At 43.6% G+C, this 14044-nt stretch overlaps 1 protein-coding gene across 2 annotated transcripts in view; it reads right to left on the bottom strand.

Annotated features, from left to right (window-relative positions):
• Positions 1–7386, bottom strand: part of prrc1 (proline-rich coiled-coil 1) — a 28419-nt gene extending 21033 nt beyond the window's left edge. The window contains exons 1-5 of one of the 2 annotated variants that reach the window (XM_067983503.1): positions 7300–7386; positions 3792–3905; positions 1816–2193; positions 859–1004; positions 278–380 (exon numbers count right to left, since the gene is read on the bottom strand). In XM_067983503.1, the coding sequence (XP_067839604.1) occupies positions 278–380; positions 859–1004; positions 1816–2193; positions 3792–3882 (718 nt within the window). In that variant the 5' untranslated portion in view covers positions 3883–3905; positions 7300–7386. The remainder of the gene's footprint in view (positions 1–277; positions 381–858; positions 1005–1815; positions 2194–3791; positions 3906–7299) is intronic. The other variant, XM_067983504.1, reaches the window with a different exon arrangement.
• Positions 7387–14044: the final 6658 nt, after the last annotated feature.

Here is a 14044-nt window from a genome sequence, read left to right as displayed (position 1 = left end):
TGAGATTTGGTGCAGGGTAGTACACGGGCAGCAGAGTTTCAAATGAGTTGAAGTTTACACAGGGCAGAGGATGGGAGGCTAGCCAGGGCAGCAGTGGAACGGTCAAGTCTGGAAGTTACAAAGGCATGGACGAGGATTTCAGCTGCAGATGAGTTGAGGTAGGAGCGGAAGTTATACAAGTGGGATTTGACGAACTCCATCATTTCCATTTCAATTTAGTTTATGTTTCAAAAGATTTACAATTAATAGATCAGAGTTTTTGGTGCATTATACTTACTGATGTAGGGAGCCATGCCTGGATCCAGGGTGGTGATCATGGACTCCACAGAATGTTTCGTTTTATCCAAAACTGATTTCACAACTGGGTTGCCTGCCACACCCTTTATTTTAAAAAAAAGGTGAAAATGAATGAATTTAAAACGCACATTAAAGCAGAACAATTTGGCAAGTCAATAACAGACACAATCAGCAACAAGTGGTGTCCATAATTGTCACAAGAATGGCTTGTGTGTTCTAATCAGCGTTTGAATACATAGAATGTAATGGAGCCCATCATACCAACTTAATGAATAATTTAGTGCCATAAATCACAGTTGTACTGTGCTAAGATTCAGTTAAGGAACATTACCATGTATCTAACCCACATTGTAAACTGACCTGGGAGTGCTTCAGGTTAACACTGGGTATAAAAACTGATGAGAAAATATTCTATTCCCTTGAACAAATTTCCCCAGAATGAAATCTGTTTTCTTTCCATCTCTCTCCAAATTCAAATGTAGAAACAGTAAAGCATTAGTTTGATCTCCCCTTTTAATCAGAGGCCAAAAGAGAGACAAGAGTTACATCACTGAGGACCACCTTAAAGAAGCCCCACAGTCCTCCTCCGGAGCCACTTTGATCATAGTGCACAGACATCCTGGGATCTTCAGTCTCCTCTGGGAAAGTAATGGAAGAGCCACCTCCAGCAGGAGCGGAGACCTGAGTCATGGTGCTTGCTACAACTCCTGTCACAAAAATAAAGGAACATTAGGAACCAAGTCTGCTGCATCCACGTTTAGCAGAAATCATTTTGGAACAAGAATGCTAATTAAAAACAGCTTCTAACCAATTAGTGGCAAAAAAGTGTTTTGAGAGAGAGAAAAAAAAATCGGCCAGGCTTCCTACTCCTGATTGCTACCCAGTGACCCCTGCTGGAAGTATTTATACATGGAAGTCAAATGAGTAATAGCTCAGTTGTGAGACTCAAACACAGAAAATACATTTAACAGAGCATTTTTAAAGTAAAGCTCCTGTCTTTAATGTTGCAACTCCAGGTTAGTAAGTCATTTGTCACCAGCAAGCATGCCACAACCAAGACAGTGCATAGTGAAGAGTACTACTATCGCAAAAACTAGCTCTACTGGGGCTTAACTTTTTAAACTGGAGTCAAAGGGATTGGATGGCACCACAAATATAGACCAGTTATCACTAACAAGGGATTCAACTAGAACGTGAGGCTGGGTGGGAAGAGGAAAGGGAAAAGCTCCTTTACTCTTCTCTCCTCCTCAAGGACTACTTTCAATACAAAATTTTGTTCCATTCCCATAAGTAACTCTATTAGAATGCTGACAATAGTTTCTGTGGTAACGGTTACTATTAATGCTTTTTAGTGACATGGCACCAGGGGGGAAAAATGCTGGTACAAGGATTTCTACTTAGTCAACGAGTGTTAAAAGATTTATGCTACATAAAGCTGACAATATTAAACACCTTGCACACAATTTATAAGTTAAGAAAAGTCTATAAACAAAGATGGAACACAAAAAAAACCACCACCTGCGACGGATGAAGAAAATGTTGGCATCAGTGGGGTTTGTGGGGTTCGACCGGCATGACCTCGCGTGATGTCGTAATTTGCAGCCATGGAGAAACCAGTGACGGGTGGACCTATGGGAGGTGCAGACAGGACAGTACCAGGAGGAGAGCCCATAGTAGGTGCTGAAGGAGGAAAGCTTACGGGGCTGCTATAGGCTGTAGTGCCAGAACGAGCAACAGCTGGACGAACGGGGGAAGAGACAGCAGAAGGTCCGACAGTTAGCGGGGTAGAAGAGCGGACAGGAGGGATATGGGGTCTAGGAGGTGGTGTGGAAAAGATTGAGGGAGGTAAAGTAGAGATGGAGGTGGTGATGGGATTAGATAAAGGACTGGGTAAAACTGCAGACAGATAAGCCAAAAGAGAAACAAAAGTGAAAAGTTTAAAAGCATATAATCAATACCAACATTGCTCTCATTCCTATGCTCCACAATAACAGCACAGTATACACACCTGTACGGCAGGCAAACTCTTAAGAACAAAATCTGAAAACCCCCCACTAAAGTAGTAATCCTGTAGAGCTTATAATGCACTTCAATTAAGTTGGCAGTCAACTGGTACACACAAAAATCCATTTCCATTCAGTACAATGCAACTTTCCATCCACAGAATCCCATTTTAAAGAATTGAGCACTTTGAATATAAAGTTTAGTTCAAAATGTTATTTTAGGCTTCTCTGTAGGAGAGAAATTATATGGATGTGCTCCTATATCAGCCAAAGGAAAATTTAGGCTCACATCCCGCTTTGGATTGAAATATTTCTAAAAGATTCAACCCATTTTAAAGGGCCCTATTTTGGAATACAATAATTTAGCTTATTAAAAAATACTGCTATGAGGAAATGCACAATTCTATATTTCTGCAAATTTACCAGAGGTATCGCAAGATTTTTTCTTAAATGGATAATTTAAAAGGGTTAAATAAAACATTTCAAATTGCAACTTAATATCCAGATAAAAACACATAACTTCATCTGCAATTTTCATGGAGGCACAGAAGTTGGTTAATTGGCCCACTGCATCTTTGCTTACTCTTCCCTCAATACCATGTGCTGTATTCCATTTTCCTTCCTAGCTTCAAATAATGAACCAATTCCCTTTTAAATGTTATTGCAGTTTCTGCCTCCATAGCAACTTGGGGTATATATTCTAAAAGAAAAAAACTCTAACTTTGTCCTTTTTTTAAAACAGTGAATTGAATCTAGAATGTACAGCACAGAAACAGGCCAACTGGTCTATGCCGGTGTTTATGCTCCACACGAGCCTCCTTCCACTCTACTTCATCTCACTTTATCAGCATATCTTTCTATTCCTTTCTCCTTCATCAACTTATCTAGCTTCCCCTTAAATGGACCTATGTTATTTGCCTCAACTACTCCTTGTGGTAGAGAGTTCCACATTCTAACCACTCTCTGGGTAAAGAAGTTTCTCCTGAATTCCTTATTGGATTTATTACTGACTATCTTATATTCATGGCCCCTAGTTTTGGACTCCCCCACAAGTGGAAATATCTTCTCTATGTCCATGCCCTTGTTACTGTTTTCCCCAACAGTAGAAAAAAAAATTCACTATTTGCCCTCTCTAAACCTTTCCTAATCCTGAAAACCTTTGAGATTCCCATTCTATACAAGGTACAGCTTCAAAAAAAATCATTTTTCTTCTGAAGTCCTTCATATCCAGAAGAGGATATATTAGTCAGTTATGTAAAAGACCCATAATCCAATTAAACACTATAGCGTTGATCTAATTTTTGCAAAATGACAACTAGAATCTTTAATGTAAAGGAAAAGCTGCAAAATATATTGGCATGATATTATATACTATGGTTTTCTTCTTGGTAGTTTACTCTAGTAGTACTAATTTATTCACTGATATACACACTGTATCTACTAGAGATTCCAGGTCAGAAAAGTCCAATTTGAAATGTTAAGCAGTAATACCTCTGGGGACTGGGGGGCTGCTTGCTGTCACTGATGTGCTTGGTGGTGGGGTGCTGGGGGGAGTTGTCTCAATCCCACTTTCCTCCATCATTTTTTTTCTTCAATCACAATTTACTGCAAGTTAACAAAAACAGATGTAGTCTCCTGGTAGCAAAAATTTGTATACAATAGAAAGTTGAAGTCATACTATAGTTACATTTCTCAACTTCAAATCAAAACTGCATGGACAGAAGTATCAGTACTTTGCACTGGTTGGTAAAACAATTTACCACATTCATCCTGTAAGAGAGTCGTGATGAGAACAAGACCTGTCAGGCCATGTAATTCAAACATTTGTTTCAGTGGCATTACTAGCTCAAAAATATCATAGCAAATACTAGGCAGTATTGCTTGCACGTTGAGTCACTAGGGCTGAGGCCTTCATTAGATCTGGAGCTTCAGTACAGTGAGGTCTCTCTGCCAGACTTGTACTTTTAGAAATTACTACATTCTCCAAGAATCACTATGCTTCCATGCCAAGTTCACCTTCACACATGCTGCCCCACCCCGTGACATTTAATGCCACTGCACGTGTTAAGTTCAAGAGCGAGTTCCAAGAGGGACAAGGATGATGCTAGACCTTTGGGGCTAGATTTTCCAACTGGCATATTAAAATAACGCCAACTGGAAAATCCAGGTGTAGATTGCCGAGATATGAACAGTGACACAGTGTCATCTAGAAATGAAGACAGAGATGGGACATAATCCTGGTCTTCAATGGTAAAATAACAGAACCCATTAGGGGTAGGCTGGGCTACCTATGTAAACAATAGCCTAAGAAACAGCTGACGGGATTTAGAAGGGGAAAATCCTGCTCAACAAACGTCCTTGACCTTTTTTAAAGAAGGTATTAGTGGAACTTCTACGATCATCAAAAGCTTTCTGAAAGTTCAAACAAAGGAAAAATTTCTAATAAAAATAAAAGCCATAAAAATGCAGGGTAGAACATGGGACTGAGTAGGAAGCTCATTTTTTAAAAAAAGAAACGTGTAATCACGGGAGGTGTAGATTTGGGGAAGTGTAGAATGGAAGCCCAGAAGGACCCTTATTTCTACATAACCACCTGAATGTCAAAAACAATTGTACTCTCATCAAATTTAAAAACCATAAAATAAGGGTTGAGCAGAGGATGGAGTTTAAGATTTTCAGATGGATTTAGATCAGTATTGCAATTGGACAAATTAAGTTCAATACTCGAATGTGTACTTGCACTGCATTCTGGGTCTACCCCATTAGCTTTGACAGCTTGAGAACGGCAGAAATTTGCTCAATGGAAACATGGAATGTGTAGAAGCCGAACGTCAATGACGGCTCAGCAAGTTAATCTGGTCAGTGCGGCCTGCCAAATATTTACTGGGTGTTCCCGCTCACCCGTTATAACTTGAAGTTTGCCTTTTTGATTTCAGCTGCTTCCCTACAACACTAAATTTGTTTGCAGGCAAGTGTATGATGCAAACTATGTAAAACATAGGCAATATAGCAGTTCCTCATACATGTCAAAAACCTCATCTCTTCAGTTTGGGATATCTATTGCAGGGCATGCTCCCTCCTACCCTGAAGGTGGCTATTAAGAGGGGCATATTTTCCACAAGTGCCCAGAAGTAACTGCCCAAATGACCATTCTTTATGTACAAGCCAGAAAATGAATGTTGGTGAATTGATCAACAGGTGCGGGGGTGAAGAGGAAAAATCAGGTGGAGCCTCAAACTGCTCTCGTGAAACATTTACATGAACGTGTTTTCCAGAGGGGAGTGAATGGCTCAAGGAACCAGAGCTGATTTCCCATCCCTAAATAGGGACACTAAGCCCGCCACCATTAGTCAGTTAACTCAAGGCAGACCAGAGATCGGATATGAGATCTGCTTGCCAATTATGCTTCTCACCACACTATGCAGTGCATAAGAGCATGAACAAAAGAAAAAGTTTGAACAAGGAAATTTTGGTTGGGATTGGAAAGTGAGTTAAGCATACTGTCCTTTCAGATCCAGACTCAAATTCAGACCAGGATAGGAAGAAAGTTGTCTCCACGTTATGTGCTAACATCCAATGTGAAATGAATCTCAACTTAGTTCATTAGTGAAGGCCACAGAATAAAGTTGGAACCAATTGGACAAGCCCTGGGACCTATGCAACCAAGGTGGCCCGGAGCAGCAAGATCCCAGGAGTGTCACCACCTCCAAATCACACACCATCTTGATTTGGACTGATACTGCCGTTCCTTCATCGTCACTTGATCAAAATGTTGGAATTCCTTCCCTAGGACCATCAGGGATGCAGCAGTTCACAGCGGCACACCACCACTTTCTCAGGGTAACGAGGAATGGGCAATAAATGCAGCCTTACCAGTTACCCACAAAATATTTTTTTTAATTCTATATATTGGGTTGCAACATGACTTTAACACAAGCACATATGCACTGCTCTACATGACCAGCCAGGTCTCAATGATTAGGGAGGGTGGGGGACATCTATTCAGTGTCAAGCTTAAAACCAGTGATATTTAAATCTCCAGTGACTCAGGTGGTCACAAAAGTATCAAGATTTAAACAAGCACCTCAGACAGAGAGAGACAGAATAGATAGGTAGATAGATGTAGAAAGAAAGGCTTGAATTTATATAATCCATTTCACAACCTCAGGACATCCCAAAACACCTTACAACCAATTAAGTACTTTTAAAGTGCAGACACTGTTGTCAACACAGCAGCCAATTGACACACAGCACAGTCCCACAAACAGCAATGTGATAACGACCTGATAATCTGTTTTAAGGTGTTGTCGAGGGATAAATGTTGGCTCGGACAGCAGAAAGAACTCCCCGGCTCTTCAAAATAGAGCCATGGGCTCTTTTACGTCCACCCGAGAGAGCAGAGGAGGCTTCCTTTTAACATCTCATCCGAAAGACAGCACCTCCGACAATGCTGCACTCCCTCAGAACTGGCACTGGGAATGTCAGCCTGGATTACGTGCTCAAAGTCTCTGGAGTGGGACCTGAACCGATGGCCTTCTGACTCAGGCAAGATAGATATACACACACACACACACATATAGATATATATATATATATATATATATATATATCGCTACGGATATATATATATATATAGCTATAGTTATGGAGAGACAAATAAGTAGATATCGATAGGCCAACAGACATCGATGGATTGATCCTTCACGGAGCGAAAGGAATGGGAACCGCCTGCAGACCAGAACAAGTTGCCCAGCGGAGCGGCCACAGGTCAGGAGCCGGGACTGGAAGCGCCGCGGCCGCCGCCACGTCTCCTCACCTGGGGCAGCGGGGGTGAAAGCGAGAACCGCCCCGCTCGGGGCCAGGGACCCGGTCCTCTCCCCCAAGCGACGACCCCGACATCACGCATCAGCAAACCTGCAGGACCAAGGCCCGCCCGGGACTAGAGACCTCGGGTCAAACAGGCCCGGCCTCAGTCAGTAGAAGGAGCCCAGGGTCTCACCTGCTCGCCTCCAGCCGCTCGGCCCCGGGACAAACTCCGCTCCGCTCCGCTCGGCGGCCGCACAAGATGGCCGCGTCACGGCCTGACACGTCACCGCCTGCCACGTCGCTTCAAGGAGAGCGCGCCAAGTCTTAAAGGGGCCTCGTTACTTAAAGGGGCAACGCACTCACTAATATCCATGGTCCCCACACTCACTAATATCCATGGTCCTCACACTCACTAATATCCATGGTCCCCACACTCACTAATATCCATGGTCCCCACACTCTCACTAATATCCATGGTCCTCACACTCACTAATATCCATGGTCCTCACACTCTCACTAATATCCATGGTCCCCACACTCACGAATATCCATGGTCCTCACACTCTCACTAATATCCATGGTCCTCACACTCACTAATATCCATGGTCCTCACACTCACTAATATCCATGGTCCCAACACTCACTAATATCCATGGTCCCCACTCTCACTAATATCCATGGTCCTCACACTCTCACTAATATCCATGGTCCTCACACTCACTAATATCCATGGTCCCCACACTCACTAATATCCATGGTCCCCACACTCACTAATATCCATGGTCCTCACACTCACTAATATCCATGGTCCCCACACTCACTAATATCCATGGTCCCCACACTCTCACTAATATCCATGGTCCTCACACTCACTAATATCCATGGTCCTCACACTCTCACTAATATCCATGGTCCCCACACTCACGAATATCCATGGTCCCCACACTCACTAATATCCATGGTCCTCACACTCTCACTAATATCCATGGTCCTCACACTCACTAATATCCATGGTCCTCACACTCACTAATATCCATGGTCCCAACACTCACTAATATCCATGGTCCCCACTCTCACTAATATCCATGGTCCTCACACTCTCACTAATATCCATGGTCCTCACACTCTCACTAATATCCATGGTCCCCACACTCACGAATATCCATGGTCCCCACACTCACTAATATCCATGGTCCTCACACTCTCACTAATATCCATGGTCCTCACACTCACTAAATCCATGGTCCTCACACTCACTAATATCCATGGTCCCAACACTCACTAATATCCATGGTCCCCACTCTCACTAATATCCATGGTCCTCACACTCTCACTAATATCCATGGTCCTCACACTCACTAATATGCATGGTCCTCACACTCTCACTAACATCCATGGTCCCCACACTCACTGATATCCAGGGTCCTCACACTCACTAATATCCAGGGTCCCCAAACTCACTATTATCCATGGTCCTCACACTCTCACTAATATCCATGGTCCTCACACTCACTAATATCCATGGTCCTCACACTCACTAATATCCATGGTCCTCACACTCTCACTAATATCCATGGTCCTCACACTCACTAATATCCATGGTCCTCACACTCTCACTAATATCCATGGTCCCCACTCTCACTAATATCCATGGTCCTCACACTCACTAATATCCATGGTCCTCACACTCTCACTAATATCCATGGTCCTCACACTCACTAATATCCATGGTCCTCACACTCTCACTAATATCCATGGTCCTCACACTCACTGATATCCAGGGTCCTCACACTCACTAATATCCAGGGTCCCCAAACTCACTATTATCCATGGTCCTCACACTCACTATTATCCATGGTCCTCACACTCTCACTAATATCCATGGTCCTCACACTCACTAATATCCATGGTCCTCACACTCACTAATATCCATGGTCCCAACACTCACTAATATCCATGGTCCCCACACTCACTAATATCCATGGTCCTCACACTCTCACTAATATCCATGGTCCTCACACTCTCACTAATATCCATGGTCCTCACACTCACTAATATCCATGGTCCTCACACTCACTAATATCCATGGTTCCAACACTCACTAATATCCATGGTCCCCACTCTCACGAATATCCATGGTCCTCACACTCACTAATATCCATGGTCCTCACACTCTCATTAATATCCATGGTCCTCACACTCACTAATATCCATGGTTCTCACACTCTCACTAATATCCATGGTCCCCACACTCACTGATATCCAGGGTCCTCACACTCACTAATATCCATGGTCCCCAAACTCACTAATATCCATGGTCCTCACACTCACTATTATCCATGGTCCTCACACTCTCACTAATATCCATGGTCCTCACACTCACTATTATCCATGGTCCTCACACTCTCACTAATATCCATGGTCCTCACACTCACTAATATCCATGGTCCTCACACTCACGAATATCCATGGTCCCCACACTTACTAATATCCATGGTCCTCACACTCACTAATATCCATGGTCCTCACACTCACTAATATCCATGGTCCTCACACTCACGAATATCCATGGTCCTCACACTCTCACTAATATCCATGGTCCTCACACTCACTAATATCCATGGTCCTCACACTCTCACTAATATGCATGGTCCTCACACTCACTAATATCCATGGTCCTCACACTCACTAATATCCATGGTCCCCACACTCACTAATATCCATGGTCCCCACACTCACTAATATCCATGGTCCTCACACTCTCACTAATATCCATGGTCCCCACACTCACTAATATCCATGGTCCTCACACTCTCACTAATATCCATGGTCCTCACACTCACTAATATCCATGGTCCTCACACTCACGAATATCCATGGTCCCAACACTCACTAATATCCATGGTCCCCACTCTCACTAATATCCATGGTCCTCACACTCACTAATATCCATGGTCCTCACACTCTCACTAATATCCATGGTCCTCACACTCACTAATATCCATGGTCCTCACACTCTCACTAATATCCATGGTCCCCACACTCACTGATATCCAGGGTCCTCACACTCACTAATATCCATGGTCCCCAAACTCACTAATATCCATGGTCCTCACACTCACTATTATCCATGGTCCTCACACTCTCACTAATATCCATGCTCCTCACACTCACTAATATCCATGGTCCTCACACACACTAATATCCATGGTCCCCACACTCACTAATATCCATGGTCCTCACACTCACTAATATCCATGGTCCCCACACTCACTAATATCCATGGTCCTCACACTCTCACGAATATCCATGGTCCTCACACTCACTAATATCCATGGTCCTCACACTCACTAATATCCATGGTCCCAACACTCACTAATATCCATTGTCCTCACACTCACTAATATCCATGGTCCTCACACTCTCACTAATATCCATGGTCCTCACACTCACTAATATCCATGGTCCTCACACTCTCACTAATATCCATGGTCCCCACACTCACTGATATCCAGGGTCCTCACACTCACTAATATCCATGGTCCCAAAACTCACTAATATCCATGGTCCTCACACTCACTATTATCCATGGTCCTCACACTCTCACTAATATCCATGGTCCTCACACTCACTAATATCCATGGTCCTCACACTCACTAATATCCATGGTCCTCACACTCTCACTAATATCCACAGTCCTCACACTCACTAATATCCATGGTCCTCACACTCTCACTAATATCCATGGTCCTCAGACTCTCACTAATATCCATGGTCCTCAGACTCTCACTAATATCCATGGTCCTCACACTCACTAATATCCATGGTCCTCACACTCACTAATATCCATGGTCCCCACACTCACTGATATCCAGGGTCCTCACACTCACTAATATCCATGGTCCCCAAACTCACTAATATCCATGGTACTCACACTCACTATTATCCATGGTCCTCACACTCTCACTAATATCCATGGTCCTCACACTCACTAATATCCATGGTCCTCACACTCACTAATATCCATGGTCCCCACACTTACTAATATCCATGGTCCCCACTCTCACTAATATTCATGGTCCTCACACTCACTAATATCCATGGTCCTCACACTCACTAATATCCATGGTCCTCACACTCTCACTAATATCCATGGTCCCCACACTCACTGATATCCAGGGTCCTCACACTCACTAATATCCAGGGTCCCCAAACTCACTATTATCCATGGTCCTCACACTCACTATTATCCATGGTCCTCACATTCTCACTAATATCCATGGTCCTCACACTCACTAATATCCATGGTCCTCACACTCACTAATATCCATGGTCCCCACACTCACTAATATCCATGGTCCCAACACTCACTAATATCCATGGTCCCCACACTCACTAATATCCATGGTCCTCACACTCACTAATATCCATGGTCCTCACACTCTCACTAATATCCATGGTCCTCACACTCACTAATATCCATGGTCCTCACACTCTCACTAATATCCATGGTCCTCACACTCACGAATATCCATGGTCCCCACACTCACTAATATCCATGGTCCTCACACTCACTAATATCCATGGTCCCCACACTCACTAATATCCATGGTCCTCACACTCTCACTAATATCCATGGTCCTCACACTCTCACTAATATCCATGGTCCTCACACTCACTAATATCCATGGTTCTCACACTCACTAATATCCATGGTCCCAACACTCACTAATATACATGGTCCTCACACTCACTAATATCCATGGTCCTCACACTCTCACTAATATCCATGGTCCTCACACTCACTAATATCCATGGTCCCCACACTCACTAATATCCATGGTCCCCACACTCACTAATATCCATGGTCCTCACACTCACTAATATCCATGGTCCCCACACTCACTAATATCCATGGTCCTCACACTCTCACTAATATCCATGGTCCTCACACTCTCACTAATATCCATGGTCCTCACACTCTCACTAATATCCATGGTCCCCACACTCACTGATATCCAGGGTCCTCACACTCACTAATATCCATGGTCCCAAAACTCACTAATATCCATGGTCCTCACACTCACTATTATCCATGGTCCTCACACTCTCACTAATATCCATGGTCCTCACACTCACTAATATCCATGGTCGTCACACTCACTAATATCCATGGTCCCCACACTCACTAATATCCATGGTCCTCACACTCACTAATATCCATGGTCCTCACACTCACTAATATCCATGGTCCTCACACTCACTAATATCCACGGTCCTCACACTCACTAATATCCATGGTCCTCACACTCTCACTAATATCCATGGTCCTCAGACTCTCACTAATATCCATGGTCCTCAGACTCTCACTAATATCCATGGTCCTCACACTCACTAATATCCATGGTCCTCACACTCACTAATATCCATGGTCCCCACACTCACTAATATCCATGGTCCTCACACTCACGAATATCCATGGTCCTCACACTCACGAATATCCATGGTCCCCACACTCACTAATATCCATGGTCCCCACACTCACTAATATCCATGGTCCTCACACTCACTAATATCCATGGTCCCCACACTCACTAATATCCATGGTCCTCACACTCTCACTAATATCCATGGTCCTCACACTCTCACTAATATCCATGGTCCTCACACTCACTAATATCCATGGTCCTCACACTCACTAATATCCATGGTCCCAACACTCACTAATATCCATGGTTCTCACACTCACTAATATCCATGGTCCTCACACTCTCACTAATATCCATGGTCCTCACACTCACTAATATCCATGGTCCTCACACTCTCACTAATATCCATGGTCCCCACACTCACTGATATCCAGGGTCCTCACACTCACTAATATCCATGGTCCCAAAACTCACTAATATCCATGGTCCTCACACTCACTATTATCCATGGTCCTCACACTCACTAATATCCATGGTCCTCACACTCACTAATATCCATGGTCCTCACACTCACTAATATCCATGGTCCTCAAACTCACTAATATCCATGGTCCTCACACTCTCACTAATATCCACGGTCCTCACACTCACTAATATCCATGGTCCTCAGACTCTCACTAATATCCATGGTCCTCAGACTCTCACTAATATCCATGGTCCTCACACTCACTAATATCCATGGTCCCCACACTCACTAATATCCATGGTCCTCACACTCACGAATATCCATGGTCCTCACACTCACTAATATCCATGGTCCCCACATTCTCACTAATATCCATGGTCCTCACACTCTCACTAATATCCATGGTCCTCACACTCACTAATATCCATGGTCCTCACACTCACTAATATCCATGGTCCCAACACTCACTAATATCCATTGTCCCCACTCTCACTAATATCCATGGTCCTCACACTCACTAATATCCATGGTCCTCACACTCACTAATATCCATGGTCCCCAAACTCACTAATATCCATGGTACTCACACTCACTATTATCCATGGTCCTCACACTCTCACTAATATCCATGGTCCTCACACTCACTAATATCCATGGTCCTCACACTCACTAATATCCATGGTCCCCACACTTACTAATATCCATGGTCCCCACTCTCACTAATATCCATGGTCCTCACACTCCCTAATATCCATGGTCCTCACACTCTCACTAATATCCATGGTCCCCACACTCACTGATATCCAGGGTCCTCACACTCACTAATATCCATGGTCCCCAAACTCACTAATATCCATGGTACTCACACTCACTATTATCCATGGTCCTCACACTCTCACTAATATCCATGGTCCTCACACTCACTAATATCCATGGTCCTCACACTCACTAATATCCATGGTCCCCACACTTACTAATATCCATGGTCCCCACTCTCACTAATATCCATGGTCCTCACACTCACTAATATCCATGGTCCTCAC

This window comes from Heptranchias perlo, chromosome 4 (genome assembly GCF_035084215.1).
Source record: "Heptranchias perlo isolate sHepPer1 chromosome 4, sHepPer1.hap1, whole genome shotgun sequence".
Taxonomy (NCBI): Eukaryota; Metazoa; Chordata; class Chondrichthyes; order Hexanchiformes; family Hexanchidae; genus Heptranchias; species Heptranchias perlo.
Note: the sequence above shows the minus strand (reverse complement) of the source record. Positions and strands in the feature narration are given on the sequence as shown.